At 38.5% G+C, this 25,169-nt stretch overlaps 1 protein-coding gene across 1 annotated transcript; it reads right to left on the bottom strand.

Annotated features, from left to right (window-relative positions):
* Positions 1 to 11,720: 11,720 nt before the first annotated feature.
* LOC125235146 lies at positions 11,721 to 20,005 on the bottom strand. The gene is made up of 3 exons (XM_048141596.1): positions 19,885 to 20,005; positions 15,115 to 15,252; positions 11,721 to 12,027 (listed from the first exon to the last, which is right to left on the bottom strand). Exons 1-3 carry the CDS (start codon positions 19,944 to 19,946, stop codon positions 11,721 to 11,723), a joined length of 507 nt encoding a protein of 168 aa, XP_047997553.1. The 5' UTR covers positions 19,947 to 20,005.
* Between the last annotated feature and the right edge of the window lie 5,164 nt (positions 20,006 to 25,169).

Raw genomic sequence — 25,169 nt, 5'->3', positions numbered from 1 at the left:
GTTGAAGTGTGTGTGTCTATTTGTGTGTGTGTAAATGTTTGCATATAAAATAGACCCACTACCAAAAATTATTTTGCATAGGGCCGCTAGTTCGAAACGTGCAGTTAATTTAATGAGGTAAAGTAGTGAAAGAACATTGAAGCAGATGACAGATGACATAATAATAAAGTCCGATAAGGCTTGCCTTGGCTGGAGTTCAGAGTGGAGTCGTTAGGGCTACATGCTCCACCCAGGGGTGGAAGTGAAAATTTGCATAAGACGCGAGTTGGTACAGTGGCTTAACGGCCACTGGGCAGAAAGCGGTGTACACCTCTCGACACCCTTGAGTTGTCACACTAGTGTTGCCCTTGAGCCATCTTGGATGTCACTTTTTGGGGGGGAGGCATCTTGTGGAGACGAGTCACCGTCTGCCGGAAATAAAATTGGATACCGTTATTTTAGGCAGGCGTCCGGTTTTTTATCCCATAGCCCAGTATTTAGTCCATCACTTTCATCCAATAGCCCAGTTCATTTTAGATTCCATATGATTCCATTAACTCTCAAATAGTGGTTACACCCTGGCGGGTGCTGCCTCTGCTTGTGTTCCATGATACGGGCAAGGCAATATCCGCTCGATGTACCCCTTACATTTGAATAAAGGGCCTCTACGCGTTGGCTTCGGCCCCGCGCACGCCTCTCGAAGGTCCGGAATACCATTGTTCCGTGTTGGGAAAGTCAGATAATAATGTCACGTAAATAATTGAATAGAGATGTATGACAGTTTGACAGTTGACCCAACAACGCTGCCATGAAATTAAATTTATGTTAAATTGCAATTATGCCATAATAATTAAAGGCGTGTCTTTCCAGAAAAATGTATAATTCATTACAAATTAATGATGATATAATATGAAGGTTATTTTAATGACAGACGGTTTAAATATTACACTTTCATTATTATTTGACCTTCACAGCGGTCAACGTTTATTGTAAATATTGTATAAATCTTTTAATTATTAATTAGCTATGTCGATTCAGGTGTAGTCTGCAGTACAGAAGCACTGTAGACGGTAACAGTTACCAACTAGGAATACAAATAGGTACATTTTGTATATATAATTATTTTTCGATGGAATTGGGCGTTACTTTTCACCATAGGCATTTCCACCCTAATATCTAAATTAAAAATTAATAATGATTTGTTTTAGAAGGAGACAAAGTTGTTGTTTAACCGCACGCGCAAATATTGATACCCTTGTAACGCCGTGGCTTGCGTGGGCGACGGTCGCGCGATGGTCGCGCGACGGCGATGCGACGCATGCGAAATCAAACCTTATCGATATGGAAGTATGAGACGCGACGGCGACGGTCGCGCGACCGTCGCCCACGCAAGACACGGCCACAGTATAAACCAGTAATAACTCTTCTTACAAACTTCACGCCGCGCGGTGTGTCCCCCTCCCTCCCCTCGCATGCAGCGAAAACATGCGAAACTGGTAATTATTGGGCTGGACAGTCGGGGCCGCGTTTGCGCGCTGTTTTGATGTGTGTGTGTGAAAATGACGTCAGTGCCGAGGTCATTTCGTTACTGTAGTGTTTATGGATGTATGGAGAACAGTTTTAAAAATCCGGATATAACATTCTTCACAATTCCTAGACTTCCAGAAAAGTAAGTGGTTTTTATACTTATATTTTTGCAGCGTTAGGTAAATGTGAGATATAGTGATGCATTAAAATCAATAAGGATTTACCTGTAACGACATTAATTACTTTGCAACCAAATACTTGTTTTTTATTTAGGTAGATGATGCGATCTATCTTATCTCGAAAGTTTGGTACCTACTTAAATATTGTGGAACCATCTATTCAGACATTTTATGTAAATACTATTTCGTCAGTATTTAAGAAAAAAACACGTACCTACTTGAATGGTACGTAGTAGAAAGTGCGTTTTTGTTTTAAATAATATCTAAGTGTATAACATATAAATTACCACATACGTGATGTGAAAAGCCGTCCCCGTGAATATCTCATTTTGCTCGGGATCGTTACACAATCTAGTATTACGCTTAATGAGACTAATATATGAATAATATTTTTTTGTGTATTCAATATTGACTGGTGTGGTATTGTTATACTAATACTTACAGTTACCTAATAGTACCTATTAGATAACAACAACTTACTTTGTACGAAGTTGATCGATTAACTTTATAGTAATTTTGTTCAACCCTGCGTGACCTTGCGCAGTAGAGACCGCCCGTGTTAGATAAAATATCATAAACTTAATTTAATAGAATGTTGATAGCCGGAAACATACTCTGTTTATTTGGATTTCGCATATGATTTTGTGACGTAATAAGTTATAAATAGTATTGAGATAAATCTAAAATGACTTTTCTGCAATTCTAACTGTAAAATAAGTAGTTTTAAGTAAATTACATGAATATTTAAAACCGGAAGTTGTAACGATCAAGTGAATATTTAAAACCGGAAGTTGTAATGATCAAGTTGGTTCGATGAAGGTGGGGAGTTTAGCATAAAAGGGGTTGTCCACCGGTGGAGGGGACATTTCTTGCTCTGACCCTAGCTGACAATACAAGTCTTAAAGGCTAAACTCCGCACCTTCGTGTCCTACTTTGGCTACTTTGGAATTTTGGTTTATCTATAAAATTAATACATTGATTTTTGGTACATTAAAATAGTGACCTAATTTACTACGTGGTATTCTGGATTTATAATCTTGGAAGTGACAAAATAAATGTAAGTAAATATGAATAAATGTTTTTATTTTCTCAATTACTTTTCTTTTTATTTCAAATCGATTACCTACCTTTCTACCTAACAGCATAAGCACTGAAATAGATTTCCCTAAATATTCTTGGAAATATTGCAATACAATGATTAGTTTAATTACCTTCACTTTAGTTATTTTAACGAATTTAACTTTAATTTAATACTTTTTTATCTTTAACATTTTTCTATCACCTGCCTAATAGAACGTTATCTATCATCAGAAGTTGGATCGTTAAAAAAAAAACAAGACCACGCCCCTAATACTTTTTTTTTTGTTTTATGTTCACAAGCCATGGAGCAGACCCCAATTTTGGAGTCCCTCGTGAAAGCGATTCGCGACGCAGTGACATCCAATCAGCGGCATGATGATGTCGCACTGCCGTTATTCGACCCCGAGAAGAACGACAACGGAGCTGAGGCATGGTGCAGATCAATCGAGAAGCTTGGTGCCGAAATGAAATGGAGCAGCATCCAGCAAGCAGCCAAAGCCGGTAAGGCCCTCAGGGGCTCTGCTTTATTATGGTTCGAGACTTGGGAGCCGGAGACCGAGCGGTCTTGGGAAGTTTTGCGTAAAGACATTATAGATTTATATCCTGAAAAAAAGAATTTGTCTGAAAGATTATCTAAAGCTGTCACGTATACTTCTGATTTAGCCGATACCTATTGTGAATACGCTAGGGAAAAGATCAGATTGCTACGTAACACAAAAGTAGCTTTTACGGAATCTCAACTAATAGAACTAGTATGTGGGGGTATAAGCGAGGTGAATGTGAGAATATCGAGTTTAAATAGTGCGGTAGGTTCAACTCAAGATTTGATAACATTACTTTCCTCTTATGAGAAGGTATCAAAAAAAGACATGTAGAAAGCGTTTCACAATCGACAAATACAAATAATTTCAAACGCTTTAAATCAAATAATGAATTGCGCAAGGAGGAAAAAAGTTGTTTTCTTTGTGGAAAGAATGGACACCTGATGAACCGCTGCCCTAAAAATATTCCTCAGTCCAATAATAAAGAATTGCCGAGTGAAAACATTCAAAGCACGAAGACTACTTGTTCTTTCTGTAACAAGGTTGGTCACTCGTTCGAAAAATGTTTTCATCGTGTGGCTTGTACAGTTTGCAAAAAAATGGGTCATTCTCCCGATAGATGTTTCCAGCGTTCTCAACAGCAATCCAAAAACGTGAATAGCGCTGAATCTGAACCAAAATGACTAGACAAGAAAATAACAAAAATTTGTATAAATGATACTATTGTTGAATCATTATTGGACTCTGGAGCTGATTGTAGTGTTATTAAAGATTCTGTGGCAAAACGTCTTGGGTGTTCCTTCTTACCTTGTTCTTTATATTATGACGGTGTGGGCAATGGTAAACTTCACGTGTTTGCTACTACGAAAGCGATAATTCGGACACGTGAAGTTTGCTTTGAACTGAAACTAAATATCGTTAAGGATGATGATCTTCATTATGACTGTTTAATCGGACGGGATGCGGTAGAGAATGGTGACGTAGCTATCGTAACAGATTCAACTGGCAGTGTTTTAGTACGAACTAGTAGTAATGAGATACAGCCCCAAATTTGCTTAATTGAAGATAATTCCAAAATAAATGATCTCTTATTGCGTCTAGAACACTTGGAAAAATCTTTACAGAGTAGGGTAGTTGATATTTTTAAAAAATATCCTTCTATTTTTCCAACAGATGATTACATGAGCACAGTAAAAACGGGGCAACTAAATATTAGATTAAAAAGTGATAAAATAATTCATTATCGACCTTATCGAATGGCTCCGATTGAGAGGGAGAAGGTGCAAAATATTGTCAATGAGTTACTACGTAAAAATATCATACGAGAAAGTGATTCTGAGTTTGCGAGCCCTGTGTTATTGGTAAAAAAAGCTGACGGTAGCGATAGATTATGTGTTGACTATAGATCTTTGAACCAAATAATAGAAAAGGAACGGTACCCTCTTCCCCTCATCGAAGACCAGATCGATCGTCTAGGGAAAGCAAAATACTTTATATCAATTGATATGAAAAACGGTTTTTACCAAATACCTGTGGCGCCGGAGGCAACAAAATATACCTCGTTTGTTACTAGCGACAATCAATATGAATTTTTAAAAATGCCTTTCGGAATCTGCAACGGACCCTCAGTTTTTCAAAAAGCCTTAACTAAAGCAATTAAAGACTTAAAATTTCTCTTGGTGTACATAGACGACCTTTTAATACCCTTTACTACTATTTCGGAAGGACTTGATTATTTAGACCAAACACTTAATGCCTTGAGTGATGCAGGTTTTACCATCAATATAAAAAAATGTAAATTTTTTGAAACTAGTATCGAATATCTTGGCAGAACCATATCACAACAAGGCGTTAAGCCGAGTCAAAAAAAGATATCTGCTTTAGTTAATTCACCTATCCCAACAAATATAAAACAGGTTAGGCAATTTATGGGCCTTGCAAGTTATTTTAGACGCTTTATTCCGGAGTTTGCGCATCGAACGGCTTGTATAACTAAACTACTACAGAATGACCGAACGTGGGAATGGGGATCAGAACAACAGGTGGCTCGTGATTATGTAATTGACCATTTGACAAAAGAACCTTTACTAACAATATTTAATCCCGAACTACCGACGGAATTGCACACCGATGCTAGTTCAATAGGTTATGGCGCGGTACTTCTACAAAAACATAACGGAATAAATAAAGTTATAGCCTATTTCAGTAAACGAACGAGCCCCTGTGAATCACGATACCATTCCTACGAGTTGGAAACTCTGGCTATATATAATGCATTGAAACACTTTCGCGTTTACCTTTTGGGGTTAGAATTTAAAATAATTACCGATTGTAACGCAATAAAATCAACGTTTAATAAGAGAGACATATCACCACGAGTGGCGCGATGGTGGAGCTACATGCAGGACTTTTCGTTTGAAGTTGAGTACAGGAAAGGCCAGTACGTTAGTCATGTAGACTATTTTAGTCGAAACCCAGAATCAAATGAAAAGTCAGCTGCTATTTCCCATACTTCAAACGAAAAGTCTGACACTACAAGAATTGGGTCTATTAATCTCATTAACTCGCCTCGTTCTTGGTTAGAGACTGCGCAAGATCAGGATTTAGAGACTCAGGCTTTAATCGAAAGAGTACGTTCGGGTGATTTAGATAACAATCAGTATATGGTTCAAAATAATATTTTATATTACAAAGCCGACCCCACGTCTGCGCCGAAATTGTATGTACCCAAAGGAAGTAGGTTGAGCATTCTTCGATTGTTCCATGATGACAATTGCCACGTTGGTTCCGAAAAAACCCTTCAAAAAATATTTGAGTACTTTTGGTTTCCGGGTATATCTAAATTTGTAAAAAAATATATAGATCACTGTCGGATTTGTGTCGAAAAGAAAAGTCATTGTGGACCAAAACAAGGAATGTTACATCCGATAGATAAAACTCCCATACCCTTTCATACAGTTCACTTAGATTGCACTGGGTCATTCCCTTTATCTAGCAATGGCTACAAATATTTGCTAATAATAATTGATGGGTTCACTAAATATTGTATTTTGAAGCCGCTTAAAACAATGGGTGCTCACGAACTAGTTAATAAAGTTCGTGATTCTGTTATTATGTTCGGAACACCTTCTTTAATCGTAACTGACCGAGGCACCAATTTTAATTCCCGGCCAATTCGAGAATTATTCGAAGAATGGCAAGTAAGGGATCATTTGATTTCCACGGGAACCCCTCGTGGAAATGGGCAGGTTGAGCGTTATGTGGCTACAATAACTAACATGCTAAGTACCACTTGCGTTGACGTGTCAGATTGGCCGAGCGTTTTAAGTAAAGTCCAACTTTCTTTGAACACTACAGTCCAAAAATCTACAGGATTTTCACCAATACGGTTACTTGTTGGCAGAAACTCTAACATCCCTACTGTGCAGGCTCGATTAGATGAGGTATTACACGATAACGATGAAATAATAGACGTCAGGGCTGACAGGTTATTAGCACAGCAGCGTTTGAAAATTGTAGCTAAAAATTCAAAGGAACGTTTTGATTCAACTCGCAGGGACAATATTCAGTATAATGTGGGAGATACTGTTTATGTTAGTCAGGACCATAGGCGACATAATAAGTTAAGTGCTAAATATAAAGGTCCTTACGAAATAATAAACATAGAGGATAATGACAGGTATTCATTAAGAGGTATTGGCTATTTAAGGAACATAACCGTAGCTAAAGATAAGCTGCGGCTATGGCCTGGTGAATTTGAAGAATACGTTTTAAATAATGAAATATGATATTCAATTATTATCGATGATGATTAATTATTATATGTATACGTTTTAATTAATGAAATATGATATTAAAGTATTATTGATGATGGTTGTATTTATGAATTGTTATATGATTAAAAAGTGACTATTAAGATTATTATTTTGGCTGGTGCCCGGCATCACTGTCGCGGGTGATTAAGCTTCACCGACAGCGGGTGATGGCCGTACACAGTGTGATGAAGTATAATTATTTACGATTATGAATTACACGTGAAGGATTGATTATGAAACAATAATACTTACCATGTGTGTGTGTGTGTGTGTGTGTGTGTGTGTGTATGTGTGTACATATGTGTACTTACATACATATATATTTGTGTGTATACATGTGTGTGCACATGTGTGTACATACATTTACTTTTAAAAATATTGTGCATGTTCAGTACTATTTGTTGATACTTCGAGAACGAAGTATCTGCAGAATGGCCGTGTTAGATAAAATATCATAAACTTAATTTAATAGAATGTTGATAGCCGGGAACATACTCTGTTTATTTGGATTTCGCATATGATTTTGTGACGTAATAAGTTATAAATAGTATTGAGATAAATCTAAAATGACTTTTCTGCAATTCTAACTGTAAAATAAGTAGTTTTAAGTAAATTACATGAATATTTAAAACCGGAAGTTGTAACGATCAAGTGAATATTTAAAATCGGAAGTTGTAATGATCAAGTTGGTTCGATGAAGGTGGGGAGTTTAGCATAAAAAGGGGTTGTCCACCGGTGGAGGGGACATTTCTTGCTCTGACCCTAGCTGACAATACAAGTCTTAAAGGCTAAACTCCGCACCTTCGTGTCCTACTTTGGCTACTTTGGAATTTTGGTTTATCTATAAAATTAATACATTGATTTTTGGTACATTAAAATAGTGACCTAATTTACTACGTGGTATTCTGGATTTATAATCTTGGAAGTGACAAAATAAATGTAAGTAAATATGAATAAATGTTTTTATTTTCTCAATTACTTTTCTTTTTATTTCAAATCGATTACCTACCTTTCTACCTAACAGCATAAGCACTGAAATAGATTTCCCTAAATATTCTTGGAAATATTGCAATACAATGATTAGTTTAATTACCTTCACTTTAGTTATTTTAACGTATTTAACTTTAATTTAATACTTTTTTATCTTTAACATTTTTCTATCACCTGCCTAATAGAACGTTATCTATCACCCGCATCTACCTGCCGGAGATTAACTACTGAATATTCCTTATACTGTGACACGACGTAAGGGAAATATTCTAATATAGAGCCGCGAGCGTAACGTTTGGTTCAAAATGTGGAATCTCGATTGTTGCGAGGGCTTCAAGGCAAGTTGATTAAACATTTTGCCGCCGAGTTGTTACCCTGTGTCGAAAGATGTCAATAAATTTAATGCACTGTGACTACAAATAGTACAAATTTTACTACAATAACCCACTATATACCTACGTTTTTTTTTGCCAATACAAACAAAATAGATGTCCGTTCAAGCTTTAAAAATGATCTTGAAGCGAACGAGTAGGGCCATAAGCCCCGGCATTTGTAACTGCAGATGCGGGCCACACTCCGAGCGATAATGTTATTGAAAGGCGACGGCTGGACGCGTGAGCGGAGATTACAGTCAATTTGTCGGGCTTTCGGCTTGGGGTTGTGTGGGATAAGTCATGAGAGGCAGCGGTTTTTAAAGGGAATTAGATATCTTAGTGAGCACGTGGAGCGAATTATCTGTAATGACTTTGAAGGGCTTTGGACTTAAAGTGGTGTTTTTTTTTTTTTTTTTTTTTTATGAAATTGGCAGCAAACGAGCAGACGAGCCGCCTGATGGTAAGCAGTCATCGCCGCCCATGGACATAAGCAACATCAGGGGAGCCACTTATGCGTTGCCGACCTTTGAGAACCCTAAATACCTGCTTCTTGAAGAACCCCATGTCATAGCGCAAGGGAAACACCTCAGAAGGTAGCTCATTCCACAACTTACACGTTCTGGGCAAAAACGAGCGGGAGGCCCGTTTGTTCTTGGTTTGCCACGTGTCGAGAAAGTGAGGATGAACTTTGTTTCTTTGGCGGGAGGTGCGGTGATAAAAGCGCGACGGTGGCACCAAGTCAAAGAGTTCATCAGAACATTCCCCGTTGTACAGACGGTAGAACAAGCACAGAGAGCCAACATCCCTCCGAAGGCTAAGAGGATCTAAACCGGCTGTGAGATCGAGATCGCCAACAATACGAATTGCCCGACGTTGGATAGAGTCAAGTGGAAGAAGTTGGTATTTCAAAGTAAAGTTGGTGTAGTCAAAGTGCTGAGAAGCAGTGATTTTTAAAAGATATTATTCAAAGGCGTCGGCTGGACTTGTGACATGTAGGGTACAGCTACAGGTATGAAAGACAGCAACAAAGATAGCAGTTTGAGAAACCGATTATCGTGAGTATTGAGTGTCGACGTTCAAGTGAATAATCAGGACCACGTGGTAGTAGTTTGAAAAACTCGTACAGCTAGAAGATTTTGGTGTCAATTTTAGCCAGTTTTCTCCGAAATCACGGAGACAACGCCGTCCTTGAAACGTAGAAGGTTTTATAAACTTAGTTATTTGCGGTTTTGATCAGTTAGGTGAGAAGATATTTATTTAATAACGTAAAACAAACAACATAATCAAAAATACGTTAAATACTTACAATTAAATAGTTTGAACTAAGTCCTCGTCGTTAGATAAGTTCACGTAAGGTGTCCAGAAGGCTGGCCGCATTGCCCCAGTGGATATAGTAATGCCACAGTATAATAAAGAGTACTATCGTACAGTATGGCCACTCCCGCTCCCCGCTGAAAGCGCCGCCCACCCCCTCTCGGTTACCTCACAGTTACCGCCTGTCAAAAACGCGACCAGTCGGCCTGTCATATCTCACTCATACAAGCTTAGTACGCGTTCACCTACACGAGCTTAGAATGTGTGCTAGGAACGCGCCTCTTTCATATATTTGATCGCCAGTGTCCGAGGTGTGGCAATGCTGAGATTTTAATTCAGGCGTATTAAATTTTATCAACCCCAGACGCAAAAACGACGGAGTGTTATACGTTTGACGTGTCTGTCTGTTTGTCTGCCTATCTGTCTATCTGTGTGTGTGTCTGTCTGTGGCATCGCAGCTCCCGAACGGATGAACCGATTTAGATTTAGTTTTATTTGTTTGAAAGCTGAGTTAGTCGGGAGTGTTCTTAGCCATGTTTCATGAAAATCGGTCCACTATGTCTCGGTCGGGGTTTTTTTCATAATTTTAATTTTGTGGTTAGGTTATTCATGAACACATCATATGGGTAACGTCAAACGCATACGAATACCAATCATTCGAAATCAGCTACAATCTTTGATACAATCATCTAATGAAATATTCGGAGTATTCGGACATCGCTTGTAACTTGCGCCGCGGATAAGTTCCGGTAAAGAAATGACAGACTCGTACACATCTTTTTGCGCCTTCCACGGGCTGTCCTAAAATACTCTTATTTTTCTGAGTGCCGTCCATTCACTTATATGAAGGGTACACGGATAATGTTTTGTAATTTTATAAAATGTGTTTTTAAGGCTTAAAATAAATATTGGGGGACACCTTACATATATCAACCTAGCCCCAAACTAAGCAAAGCCTGTACTATGGGACTATGGGTGCTAGGCGACGAATCGACGATATACTTACTTATATAGATAAATACATACATACATAGAAAACACCCATGACTCAGGAACAAGTATCTGTGCTCATCACACAGATAAATGCCCTTACCGGGATTCGAACCCAGGACCCCGGCTTAGCAGGCAGGGTCAGTGATTAGCAAATGTAAGCGTGAAAAAACACCGAGGGACACACCGGCTGATGTCGTGAGTGTTGTGTGTAGGCAAAGTGACAACCCTAGCGCAAAAGTGAATAATCAAGAACAAGTGCGGGTAGTTCGAGAAACTCGCGCGGCTAGAAGATGTTGATGCAATTCCTCGCCAGTCTACCCGTGACCACGAACATAATGTGATGTTCGAAACGTCGGGCCTAATATAAATGTAAGTGTTTACGCGATTAAGTCCCGTTTTGTTCTAAAATTATTTAGGGTCACTACCGACTGAGCCAGACCGGTCGGCTTGAAAATGAAATTTCTTCCTGGAAGTCGCCTGTGGGATATGAATGAGTATGACCTATGGGTTAAATTGTGCCGTAGGTGAGAGGCTGGCAACCTGTCACTGCAATGTTACAATTTCGTTTTCTTTCAACCCCTTGATTGCCAATAGTGGCACTGAAACTTAAGTAGTTTCATGTGCTCTGCCTACCCCTTTCACCAGGCGTGATTGTATGTATGTTTAAAACACAAAATTCTTTACGAAAATAGTAGGATTAGATACTGATATCCTTTCAAACTGCGATAACTCTAATTTTTATGTTGTGTAATTCGTATCAAATGAAAATGTCCAAGTAAAATTATACGAATTGCCATTTTTTAACTCTTGATGTTTACTGTGCCGTCGTAAAAACCAGAAAGAAACAAATGATATAAACAACATTTATATTTAAATACGTTACAAAGTACATCTCTCTAAATCTATATCCTATCCTCTTTAATATACTTACCTACTCGCTCCTGAAATCCCAAAGTTCCCTTCATCAATTCTATAAGGATTCGCGAAGTATAATCGGCTATTATGTACTATTTTCGCTGGTTTCAGTTTGCTGTTCTGCGTGATATCTTTGATGGTGGTGACTTCGATTTTTTCCGTGATGTGATTTTTCTTTTCCCGTTTATCGGAAGGGGGGAAGCGGTCCTTGGTTTTGGAGAAGTGGAATGAGTGGGATTTCCGCTTGTCGTGTTTGGGTCCCGGCGGTTTGGGCTTGGTTTTGTTTTTATGGGAAAAAAAAGGGAACATTGCGTAGGAGCTGAAACAAAGAAAACATGTGTTATTATAATAGTAGATACATTACATTTTGCCGGGTTCGCTCGTACAATTCTAAAATTGAGAAATGTTTATACAAACTTGCACCCTCCATTTTAGGGAACTGGGAGGTAAGAAAGAGACAAAAAGTATCCTATGTCATTCTCTATCCCTTCAATGAGGAGGCTCATTGACATTTTATCCCACCAGGCGTCGCCTGTGCAAGTGTCTAGGCATGTCCCTGCCAATCATATGTGTAAGAGAGAGAAAAAAATGTCTTCTTCTCGCTCTCACGTATGAAATTCTTTATCTGTGCAATGGACTAGTAAGGTGGCGCCATCTGTCATAACCTTCGAGTGTGCCTCCTCATTATCTCCACTTAAAAAATCACGTCAATTCGTCGCTCTGTTTTGCCGTGAAAGACGGAAAAGCAATTGTGATCTGGGGGCCGATTTTTGGAATTATTCCACTTACGTCACCTGCCAATTAGGTCAGATTTTATTTTTTCATACATCAAAATTTTAGAAATTCCATATAGGTCAGAAAATCAAAACCGCTAACGTAAGTGGAATATTTTAATGCCATTTTCGTCAGGTCCAATTAGGACAGAAATTTTTATTCCACTTATGTCAGTTTCCAGTTAGGACAGATATTTCTTATTCCAGCTACGTCTGATTACATACAGTTCTGTTAGAGAATCACATTGCCGATGGTCCCGGGTTCGAATCCCGGTAAGGGCATTTATTTGTGTGATGAACACGGATATTTGTTCCTGAGTCATGGATATGCTAAGAACACTCCCGACTAACTCAGCTTTCAGACAAAGAAAACGAAATCTTAATCGGTTCATCCGTTCGGGAGCTACACCCCATCATTTTTGCGTCGGGAGTTAAAAATCAAATAATTTTAACAATATAATTATTAGTTATTTAGCTACTAAACATTAGGTTTGCAATACATTTTATATTGAGATAGAGAGCGATAAATCTTAGCTTAGCAAATATTCAGAAAATATCTAATTATTTTTATTGTCACATTTAAAATACCAGGTGCCGTAGCCGAATGGCATTTCTCCGACGCGAAACGAAAACGAAACGCCGCGATAGAGGTATAGTATGAATTTTTTGAAACGAACGTTCTAAACAAAGGCATTGTTCCTTTTGTGTTGAACGAGAGCTTCTGTTTTAGCCCGCGCTAAGACAACAAGAAACAACTGTATCCTGATAATTGTAAGGTTCAAATCTGTGCAGCAGCAAATTTGAGATAGATTGTTTTGGGAATGTGAAGCGATAGACCACACCGCTATAGGTGCAAATACACAGCGCTTCTAATATTTGATACTTGGTGGTAGTGGTGTAAGTAATGAAACACGTATATCACTGTTATTTTTTATTAATGATTTTGTTAACAATCAACAATTGTATATAGCAATATATAAATAATTAATTACATAAATATTAGGTACAAGTTTTGATACATATAATAACATAAATAACTAAACAAACCGTAATGTAAATTATTAGGAATGTTTTTCTAACAATTAGTTTAGAAACGTTCGTTTCAAAAAATTCATACTATAGATAGGTATCTACGAGCGTTTCGTTTCGTGAGCGTTTTGTGCCATTCGGCTACGTACCCTGTAACCACTTGAAGGCAATAAAACAATATTTATGAGAACTAATGTAACAGCAGCTGCTAAAAGATTTATTGGAAAATCGCGTTTATGTTCATTTTACGGCATCGTAAATAATGCACTCCAAAAATTTACCATTAACTTTAAACTTCAGAACTTTACGGCTCTAGACGAAGTACAGTTTTGTTTTAGCTTTTTTTTTTAAAAGCCTGCGATGTCTCACTGCTGGGCAAAGGCCTCCCCCGCTTTTTCCATTACTCCCGGTTTTGTGCAGTCTTTGGCCATTCTTAAAAACAGGAGTCCAACTCGTTCCGCCATCGCATACGTGGTCTGCCGAGTCCCCGTTTTGGCCTGGGCTGCCAACTCTGTGGTAATCTTGGCCAATAGCTCGTTCCGACCGGCCCAGTCCCTCTTCAGCTTTGTTTTAGCTAGTCACGAATATTTTCTTTATTACTATTATAAATTAAATAGGCGTATAAGCCTATGAGTATACTCATGGCCAAATACTAATAAAAAGTCCTAGCCATACTTTGTATAGTAACTTTTGAGGTCATAATGAATTAATGAACAACTTTAATTACTATGTTGTATGTTGAAATTAAATCTCGAAAAAAAATTGGCTGCGAAATACATTCCGACTGACGCGATGCTGCGCTATGGGACAACCAAATTTTTCGCAATTTCTGCGACGCGAAACGAAAACGAAACGCCGCGGAAGGTAGTCTGGCTCTGTCGCGCTAATACGCAATAATAATACGCAAGAGCGATAGAGATAGTATGTTTTCGAGCGTTTCATTTCGTGAGCGCTTGTGCCATTCGGCTGCGTACCCTAGTCCTTTTTATTTCACGTAGATTAAGTACCCGAACTCAGTCAACATCTGGGTAATCCGTCCTTACAGCTTTTGCGCGTCAATTTTTGTAGGTGGCTAGGCTATTTATTTTACCCTGTTGTATATTACCTCTTCCACACTATGCTCCTCGCCCTGCCCCTCGCACTGCTCCTCACGTACCCTGCAATCGCGGCAGATGCCTATTTCCGCTCGGCCACCCAGGTCACAGCTGCTGAGGTCGAAATTATCTCTCATATGAGTAATCTATACAAGGACTCGTAGCGCCCTCTGGCCATCCCTAGGGTAGAACGGTATGGTTCTTGCCCCCCAAGCCATGCGGTATGGTTCTGCCGCGATTGCAGGGTACGCTGGTTCGATTCCAGCCTCAGGCACTGGAGGCCTTGGTCACTTTTTCTTTCATATGTGTAATTTATTTCGGTTTTAATCGCACTAGGTTGTTGCCGACCCCTTGACTCGCGCCAAAAAACCGACAAATTAGGGAGCGGTGGGCATGACGAGCGGCATGAAGAATAGCGCGGCCACACTATGCCTCTGCCTACTTCCCTCGCTACTTCCCACGCCGCTCGTCGAGTGTGTGGCAAAGGTATATGCAATGTCTGGCACTCACCACTTCCTCTTGGCGTGGTGCGCGAGCTGGCGGCTGCGCAGACGGGTGTGCGCACGCGCGGTGTGCGGCGCGGGCTCGCGCGGATCGTGACGCGAGCGGCGCAGGCGCGGCAGCTGGAAATCCGCGGCGCTTAGTCGCCTGAAATTATGATTAATAAAATAAAATTGCTAGCATTAAATGTTTCCATGATTGGGCTTGTATCTCTTTTTGAGTTACTTGTATTAAGACGCTGACAATACCCAATGGCCTTGACGATAGCGTACACTGTCCATTCGTATGGGAGTAAGTGAGAGCGCGATGTCACTAAAAGAGGGCGGTTAGGTACGAAAAGTATAAGTACGGAAAAATATTAAAATAAAATAGAAAGGGGCATTATTTGTGCAACATGTTTCGTTAGTGTTTTAGATATGTATATTTTTGTTATTGTTATTTTTAACCCCCGACGCAAAAACGACGGGGTGTTATAAGTTTGACGTGTCTGTCTGTCTGTCTGTCTGTCTGTCTGTCTGTCTGTCTGTCTGTCTGTCTGTCTGTCTGTTTGTCTGTGTGTGTGTCTGTCTGTGGCACCGTAGCTCCCGAACGGGTGAACCGATTTCGATTTAGTTTTTTTTGTTTGAAAGCTGAGTTAGTCGGGAGTGTTCTTAGCCATGTTTCATGAAAATCGGTCCACTATGTCGCGGTCGGGGGTTTTTTTCAAAATTTTAATTTTGTGGTTAGGTTATAATTAAATACAACTAAGTGAATAATTGAACGACATAGAAACCATTTAATGACGAACTCGAGACCAATGTTTGCATTTTTTTTCTATCGAGCCGATTTCGTTAAATCGTGTATCGAGTTCGGTTATGTTCGTTAAAATGTAATGAATAATAACCTATAATTTACTTGCCTCACTGAAACTAACAGTTTATCTTAAAAAACTGCGCAAGTAACATCAATTTTGCGCAATTGGGTGTTGTCAGCCCCTTAAGAGAATACCGCTCAGTACTTTTTAACCCCCGACGCAAAAACGACGGGATGACATAAGTTTGACGTGTCTGTCTGTGTGTGTGTCTGTCTGTCTGTTTGTCTGTCTGTGTGTGTGTCTGTCTGGGGCATCGTAGCTCCCGAACGGATGAACCGATTTAGTTTTTTTGTCTGAAAGCTGAGTAAGTCGGGAGTGTTCTTAGCCATGTTTCATGAAAATCGGTCCACTATGTCGCGGTCGGGGGTTTTTTCAAAATTTTAATTTTGTGGTTAGGTTATTTTACACACTGCCTGGTACGTCACAATCGCTTACGCTTCATAAGCGTATCGTGGTTAGCTCTCCCTATCGCTCTACACCTATAGGGTGCGTACGGCAGCCGAATGGCACAAACGCTCACGAAACGCTCACGAAACGAAACGCTCGTAGATCTCTATCTCTATCGCTCTTGCGTATTGGCGTGACAGAGCCAGACTACCTTGCGCGGCGTTTCGTTTTCGTTTCGCGTCGCAGAAATGCCATTAAGGCTAAGGCCGTTACAGCGTCAGACTGGCTCTCGGCTTCGGCTTGACCGGCAGGGCAATGTTGTACAGATTTCTACAACCTAAATACCTACATATTAAATACAGTCGAGTTCATAAATATGTGTACATTTCTTCACCTTAAATCGTTGCAATACGGTGAAAAAATGTACATATATTTATGAACCTGTACCCACATAATATGAACCTACTTTAAGAACGCGCCCAGTCGACCTGTCATATCTCAATCATACAAGCATGGTACGCGTTCACCTACACGAGCTTAGACTGTGTGTGTGTGTGCGTAAGAAAGCGCCCCTTTCAATTGTAAACAAAGTAGGTACAGATTACAATTCAATCTACATTTTTAGGGTTCCGTAGTCAACTAGGAACCCAGGTTATAGTTTCGCCATGTCTGTCTGTCCGTCCGTCCGTCCGTCCGTCCGCGGATAATCTCAGTAACCGTAAGCACAGAGTAGGGTTTCAAATTCAAATTAAAAATGTGGCTCATGGCCGAGCTTTTCTACGACTACGCGGAATACTTTAAGGTAGCTTAAAAGTCCTCTGCGCAATCACGACACACATTCATTTATATAAGAATATTATTCTTGTCAATTCAAGTCGAACCATATTCGACCTTATTCACTGTATAATTGAAATTATGATGAAATTAATTAATACTAATTAAAAACATTTTCCTACTGTTTAACTTTAGGTACGACCTGTAACTTTTTTGTTATTAATAAAGAATTGTATTGTATTGTATTGTATTGCACTAGAAAGCTGAAATTTGGTACCAATATGTACGTCATTCACGCCAACAAAGTGCAAAAATAAAAAATGGAAAAAAATGTTTTATTAGGGTACCCCCCCGTACATGTAAAGTGGGTGCTGATATTTTTTTTCACTCCAACCCCAACGTGTGATATATTGTTGGATAGGTATTTAAAAATAAATAAGGGTTTACTAAGATCGTTTTTTGATAATATTAATATTTTCGGAAATAATCGGAAAAAAGTGCGTGCCCCCCCTCTAACTTTTGAACCATATGTTTAAAAAATATGAAAAAAATCACAAAAGTAGAACTTTATAAAGACTTTCTAGGAAAATTGTTTTGAACTTGATAGGTTCAGTAGTTTTTGAGAAAAATACGGAAAACTAAGGAACCCTACACTGAGCGTGGCCCGACACGCTCTTGGCCGGTTTTTTTTCTTGTAAACTTTAAACTACCTCCTCGCAGGAAGTATTCAATTCAATGCAAAGCGGGTTACGCCATGCACGATTGGGAATAGCTTCCCAATCGAGGCATCTTTCCGATCAAAGGAGAACTGTTAGGTACTTTATGCTCGATTGATATGCCAGCTAGCAAAAAATTCTAAAATAGTACCTAAGTTTGATTGACTTTATATGTAGACTCGTATAATCATGTTTGAAAACGCTGTAGCCTGGTAGCCTAGCGGTAAGTATGTGCGGCTTTCGTTCCGGAGGTCGCGGGTTTGAACCCCGGCTCGCAACAATGAGTTTTTCGGAATTTATGTGTCATTTGATAATTGCCAGTCGCTTTTCGATGAAGGAAAACATCGCTAGGAAACCGGACTAATTCCAATAAGGTCTAGTTCACCCTTCGGGTTGGAAAGTCAGATGTCAGTCGCTTTCGTAAAAACTAGTGCCTACGCCAAATCTTGGGATTAAAAAGCGGACCCCAGGCTCCCATGAGCCGTGGCAATTGCCGGGATAACGCAAGGAGGATGATGACGTTTTCATGTTTGATGTGTGTATTATATATATTATGATTCAACAATTTACATACAACATACAATCACGCCTGTATCCCATGAAGGGGTAGGCAGAGCACATGAAACTACTCAAGTTTCAGTGCCACTCTTGGCAAATAAGGGGTTGAAAGAAAACGAAACTGTGACATTGCAGTGACAGGTTGCCAGCCTCTCGCCTACGCCACAATTTAACCCATATCCCACAGTCGACTTCTACGACACCCACGGGAAGAAAGGGGGTGGTGAAATTCTTAACCCGTCACCACACGACAATTAACAATTTAAAAGATAATAGTAATAAACAATATTAATAGAATAGTGGTATCTAGAAAATTGCTACCTTATTTTAGGTAGGCGCTTTTAGTTTTTTAAAACGTAACAATTAATATTAGAGTCTTGGTGAATAATTATATAGTATCATTTTGAACCTTTAGGCACTGAAACTCGAGGTTCAGTGCTAAAGGGGTAGGGTTGCAGCGCGTACAAGTTTTTCGCAGAAATCGCGAAACGTTTGGCTGATGTTACTGGTGACCGAAGAACTGATGGCGACTTCCTCGCACAATGCATCATTGCAATACAGCGAGGAAATGTTGTCGGTAGTACCCATGGTACAATTTGAAAACATATTAATAAAATAATTCAAAATGGGAAAACTAACTATGTAATGGTGGGCCTTACGAGGATAGTATATTGAACTTAAACAAGAATTGTAAATACTGTGTTGTATTATTAGCACCACCTTGTTGGTAATTCTGTCTGCTCTTACTGCCTCATCTTAGTCCTCACGACACAGGCTTGACTTAGTTTGAAGACTACTGTTAAACTAAGAAATATATTGTAATGTATGTACCCAAACCCACTTATGTAAATCTTGCTTGCTCCAATTGTCAATAAAAAAAAGAAAAGTAAAGAAATTGTTTATATTTCAATGACATTACAGAGAAATTCAATGCGTCATGAAACTTAAGTTTTAAGTTTTTTCAGTACAGATGGTGTTTTTTTTACGCACTAGTGCGAGAAGTGGTTCATTATATGCCAGGTCGAAACTTCGGAGGCTCATCCATACTGAAAAACGTCGTACGACACATGTGCGAAAAGGAAATTCTTAACTCGTGTCGATTGTAAACATTCGGTCGTGTTTTAATTTATCGCTACTCGTTTCGAACTTCCTTTTTTTACGCACTTGTATCGTAATGTACTATTGCTTAGTCTTAGTTTCTATAAAATCTAAATTAGTTCATGTGAATAAACGTCTTTTTCTCCACACCAACTAACTGGTGTAGGCTCTCTTATTCATTGAAATATTACATTATAAATAGGTAGCAAAATTGCATTTTATCCACAAGAGTGCCAAGTAATTTCATATAAATTTTAACTTGATGTCTTAAGCTAGCTGGTAGAATTTACCAATGATTTTGAATCATAAAATATTGAAGAGATTGCTGGATTTGATTAAGTTTAACTTGGTGAAATTACTTATTAAAAGTACCAAATAGAAGCATTGACTTACTGTGGTTTCTCATAGCTATAAGAATCGAAGACTTCAGCCTCAGGTTTCATAAAATTAATCATATCTAAACTTTCATAAGGGCTCGCTGACGTAGTCTTATGATTCTTCTGAGGGGCATATTCTCTTCTTCTTAATCTTCTATGTTCTTTTCCGGGGATAGAGTTATAACAATAAACCAATTCGAAATAAATGAAACACAGCAAATAAATATATCTTAACATTTTGATCTCATGACAGTCTGTCAGATGACAGGCTTTGAATCATAGACATATCATATGTTAGAAAGAGAAATTCTATTATCTTTGTTTTTTTATGGTACAGATTATAAACAGTGGGAGGTGAACCAAAGAGTTGAAATGAATACTTCTGTTGGCGATGAGTTATTTATTGTCAATATGACAGTACTGTTGGCATTGTAAAAACATCGTAAGATTGCAAGATAAACATAATACTTTCTACAATTAAACTTCTACATAATGTGTGTATTCTACATAAGTGTGCAAGCAGAACGTTTTTTTTTAAACATGCAAAAATACTACTAGGTATAGGTACTCGTACCTGCGATAACAGTGACCCTCACAGACCTATCATTTCGCTTTCGCTTACATTCTTCTTCGGTGGTGACCCCTTATCGGTTTGTCATACATGGACAGAAATATTATATTCAGAATTTACTACTATGTATTGGTAAGATTGCGGCCTTGTACCACGTGGAGGCGGTCAGTAGAGAAGGAGGCTAGCGCAAGTGGACTAGGCTGGAAGGATATGGAAGCAGTCGCCCAGGATCGTGAAAAGTGGAAGATTCTTCTAAGAGCCCTATGCCCCTAGTGAGGAATAAGAGGATCACATCATCATCATCGTAATTTGAGGTAAGATTAATTAATTAAGCCTGATATTATTTTCTTGTATAACTTTCGTGAAATTCACACTGTTTCCTGTATTTTGACGCAAAGGTTTTCACTGTCAGCTCAGCTGCCCAAAGCCTTCCCACGCACGCGCGCAGTATCGTTATAATGCGTTGCCATGGTTAGAGAGTCAAACAATGCGTTTTCAGTTTTTTAGATACTGCGTGCATGCGCGCAAAGCCGGCGGATGGAATAGACTTTTATGTATGGTTTTAAAGATCTATGCACGACCCTGTAAATGACGAATAAAAGTTCGGCAATAGAAAAAATCTATAATCAATACGTTACTACAGAAAGACAAAGGTTCCAAATATCTAAATACTAAACACGCATTTATTCTCAAGGCTTAGCGCGTGTCCAGATACTTCTGAGCACCACGTCTGCTCAAATACATTCAGCGACTGCGGCACTGGAACCCGCCCATACATTGCTGTGCTCAAAACTACAAAAAGTAAAATTAAGCAAAAAAAGTACCATTCTGCATTCGTAATGTCAAGTAGTGCTTATAATAATTATTATTTACATTATATTTGTATAAAAAAAAATATTCCTATGATGAATAATATGGTAATCATATTCATCGATAAACATATCGACAGCTTCCGGGTGAAATATTTTTGTATTCATAATTGGCAGAGGTCGTATGCTGGTGATGAGGGGATCAGAGGAAACCAAGAGCCTATTAAAAACATCCGTCATGTTGTCGATTCTGGAAGTTTTACGACTAAATCTCTCTCGATAGTTTTTAAAATCCTTATTCCTCGCTTCCTGGGCCTCTTCACTTAAATTGCCTATTGGAATCAGGTGCTCAGATATTATTGCGTCTCCATGAATAAGGATTTTATGAACAGTAGGTGTCATACGACACCACGGGTACAGGTCTACATATTATTATATATTCTCGTCGTTGAAATAAAATTGAATCGCTTTTCTCATCTGAAACCGTCGAAATGAATAGAAATAACCTTAGGGTAAAATATTACGCACTAAATCATTGTTTTAGTGCGAAAAAGTTACATTTTCGCTACAGTAAAAACGCCTGATCAAATAGTCAGAGCAAAAATTTTGTCCGTTTTCGAAAAACGGACAACATCTTTTGCTTTCGAATAAAGAATAATAATAACGACCAATTTTTTAGCTATCGTGCCTAAAAAGTATCAAAAGATGTTAACCATTATCGGAATTATGACCATTTTTATTAAATTACAATATAAGTTACTATTGTCCAAATATCACAAACACAATAATGTTTTTAGAATATAAAATACGTAAAACGTAATCAACATACCTTGTCCAAGATAAGACATTGCGGATTTTGAGTTATTATTACTGCTATAACTTGAAACAAGTCTATTTAATAATCGATGCTAATTACCACTGAACGTGACATATGAAATCTTAGACCTTTAACATAATGCAACTACGTAATGACAACTGATAATGAAGGTATTTTGCTGCAATGAGGTACAATACTTCCCTGGTCATACATATATTTCAATTTCAGTACAAAATACCCACAATTGCTAAGTTGAGTTTTGAACACAGCAATGTATGGGCGGGTTCCAGTGTGTGAGTGGAAACTACCTAAAAATTTCCAAATCCAAAAAAAAACGTGGGGTGGACAACTTTGAAAATAATGGCCCAACTATTGTTACTTATTTCGGCTAGGCCCACAGAGGAGCAGTAGCGAGGGTGACCATTATAGTGCTTCGAAATCTTTATTATCCCTCTCTCCATCACTTTTCGGGGCTCTTCCGTAGTGGCGCGACAGAGCCACACTGCTTCGATCCGCGTTTAGCGTCAACGATTGTCATTTTGGCTACGCTGGCTTATTTCTTTACAGTGATAATACTTTATGTTATAGGAACCAGATAAGTAAACGCGCCTCATGGTAAGCGATTATTGTCGCCAATGGACCGCCGAATGAAAGAAGAGGCAGGTAAAGTACTTTCATGGTGGTTTGATGATTATTTAGTCCAAAAATACTGAAGATAGTTCATATAAGTTTAGTATAGTAACATATAATATTAGTTAGTTACATAACTCAGTCTAACGATCTTAAATAACAATATTTTCAATACGGATGGTGTTCCTTTTACACACTTGTGCGAGAAGTGGTTCATTATATGCCAGGTCGAAACTTCGAATGGCCATCTGTACTGAAAAACGTCGTACGATACACGTGCGAAAAGGAAACTTCCTTTTTTACGCACTTGTATCGTAATGTACTATTGAAGATGTGAGCCAATTTCATTTAGTAAAATATTACTTTCACTATTTAATTACTCTAAGAAATTTAAGGTAAAACGTTTAAAATGAAAGGATTAATCTCAAAAACCCTATATTAGCCAGAGGTTTAAAGTTAATTATGAATTTTAATGTGGATCTTACGATTGACTTTAATAGCGAGATAAAAATGCCAAATTTAATAAATACAGCACGGGAAGCATGGTCCCGCGATAGACGATAAAATAGCAGGCCGTCCCTATCGCACTATTTGTAAGTGCGATAGGGACGGCCTGATATTTTATCGTCTATCGCGCGACCATGCTTCCCGTACAGGTCGAAATTTAATCACCTGCGATTATTTACGAAGTGAAAATGATAAAGTCAAGCAGAAAAAGTCAATAAATTGTGAAGAGTACTTATCAACAGACATCGTAACTTTTGCAGCAATTTTGGTCCAGCTTTGTCGCTTTAAAGGAATATACATATATTACACCTACCGACGACCGGTCTGGCTCAGTCGGTAGTGACCCCGCCTGCTAAGCCGCGGTCCTGGGTTCAAATAGCGGTAAGAGCATTTATTTGTGTGATGAGCACAGATATTTGTTCCTGAGTCATATATGGATGTTGTCTATGTATAAGTATAAGTATTTGTATATTATATTATACAGGGTGGCCCATTCAAATCGGTCAGTATGGGAAAGTCTGAAACTATAAGACATACGAAGATTTGTTCTTAGGAACCATGTCATCGATTTTGATAATATATATATCGTTGTCTGAGTACCAATACAAGCCATCTTGAGCTTACTGTGGGGCTCAGTCAATCTACACAGAATGTCTTATAATAATTATTGATTATGTCCAAAGTCGTTTTTTTTTTTTTTTTAATTAATGTTTGTGTTAGCTGATATTTGTAAGATTTGCTAGGTTAATCGTAAGATTTGATTTGTGTTTAGAATAAGTTTTATTATTGAGATATGTCCAAAGCCAGCTGGAATAGGTAGTTAATTAGGATTAATAACAGTAAAATGAGCCTTACAACAATAACAGTTAATTGATCACCCACCTATAAAACACGTGTAAGGTGATCTTCAATGAAACAACGACATGTCGGAAGTTCTTTATTGTCTACGTCTCACTCGCACATTCATACTTTATACATATGTTGTCTCTTTCATTCTACCTGGCTTATTACCTTCGTATTATGGTTCGATCCGAATATCGACTTTTGCCCTTACATGCCCTTTGAAATTAAAATTGAAAATGATATTTATATTGTTTTTATTTTAAATTTCACATCTCATTCCTTAATCTTTTGCCCTTTTTTAGGGTTCCGTAGTCAACTAGGAACCCTTATAGTTTCGCCATGTCTGTCTGTCCGTCCGTCCGTCCGTCCGCGGATAATCTCAGTAACCGTAAGCACTAGAAAGCTGAAATTTGGTATCAATATGTATATCAATCACGCCAACAAAGTGCAAAAATAAAAAATGGAAAAAAATGTTTTATTAGGGTACCCCCCCTACATGTAAAGTGGGGGCTGATTTTTTTTTTCATTCCAACCCCAACGTGTGATATATTGTTGGATAGGTATTTAAAAATGAATAAGGGTTTACTAAGATCGTTTTTTGATAATATTAATATTTTCGGAAATAATCGCTCCTAAAGGAAAAAAAGTGCGTCCCCCCCCTCTAACTTTTGAACCATATGTTTAAAAAATATGAAAAAAATCACAAAAGTAGAACTTTATAAAGACTTTCTGGGAAAATTGTTTTGAACTTGATAGGTTCAGTAGTTTTTGAGAAAAATACGGAAAACTACGGAACCCTACACTGAGCGTGGCCCGACACGCTCTTGGCCGGTTTTTTACGTGGAGTAATGCATTTACGCATTCCGTCTAGCCGGGGAACTTACACACGTGTATGAATTCCTTTCTTTCTACCATGCTGCAAAGAAATTGCTGGAAAAGTTACGTCTGCTTATCCGATTCATTGTAATGTGGGTTTTCAGAAATGCAGTTAACTAGGTAACGTGCTCCAATAGCGTCCCCAAAGAACTAATACTGCCTGCCTACCCGAAAAAACAATCGTCGGCGCCATACACCGATCAAAACGCAGTCTGACTCTCTCGCGCCTACGGAAAAGGGATAGAGAT

This window comes from Leguminivora glycinivorella, chromosome 17 (genome assembly GCF_023078275.1).
Source record: "Leguminivora glycinivorella isolate SPB_JAAS2020 chromosome 17, LegGlyc_1.1, whole genome shotgun sequence".
NCBI lineage: Eukaryota > Metazoa > Arthropoda > Insecta > Lepidoptera > Tortricidae > Leguminivora > Leguminivora glycinivorella.
The sequence above is the reverse complement of the archived record's forward strand: the minus strand, read 5'-3'. Positions and strand labels throughout refer to the sequence as shown.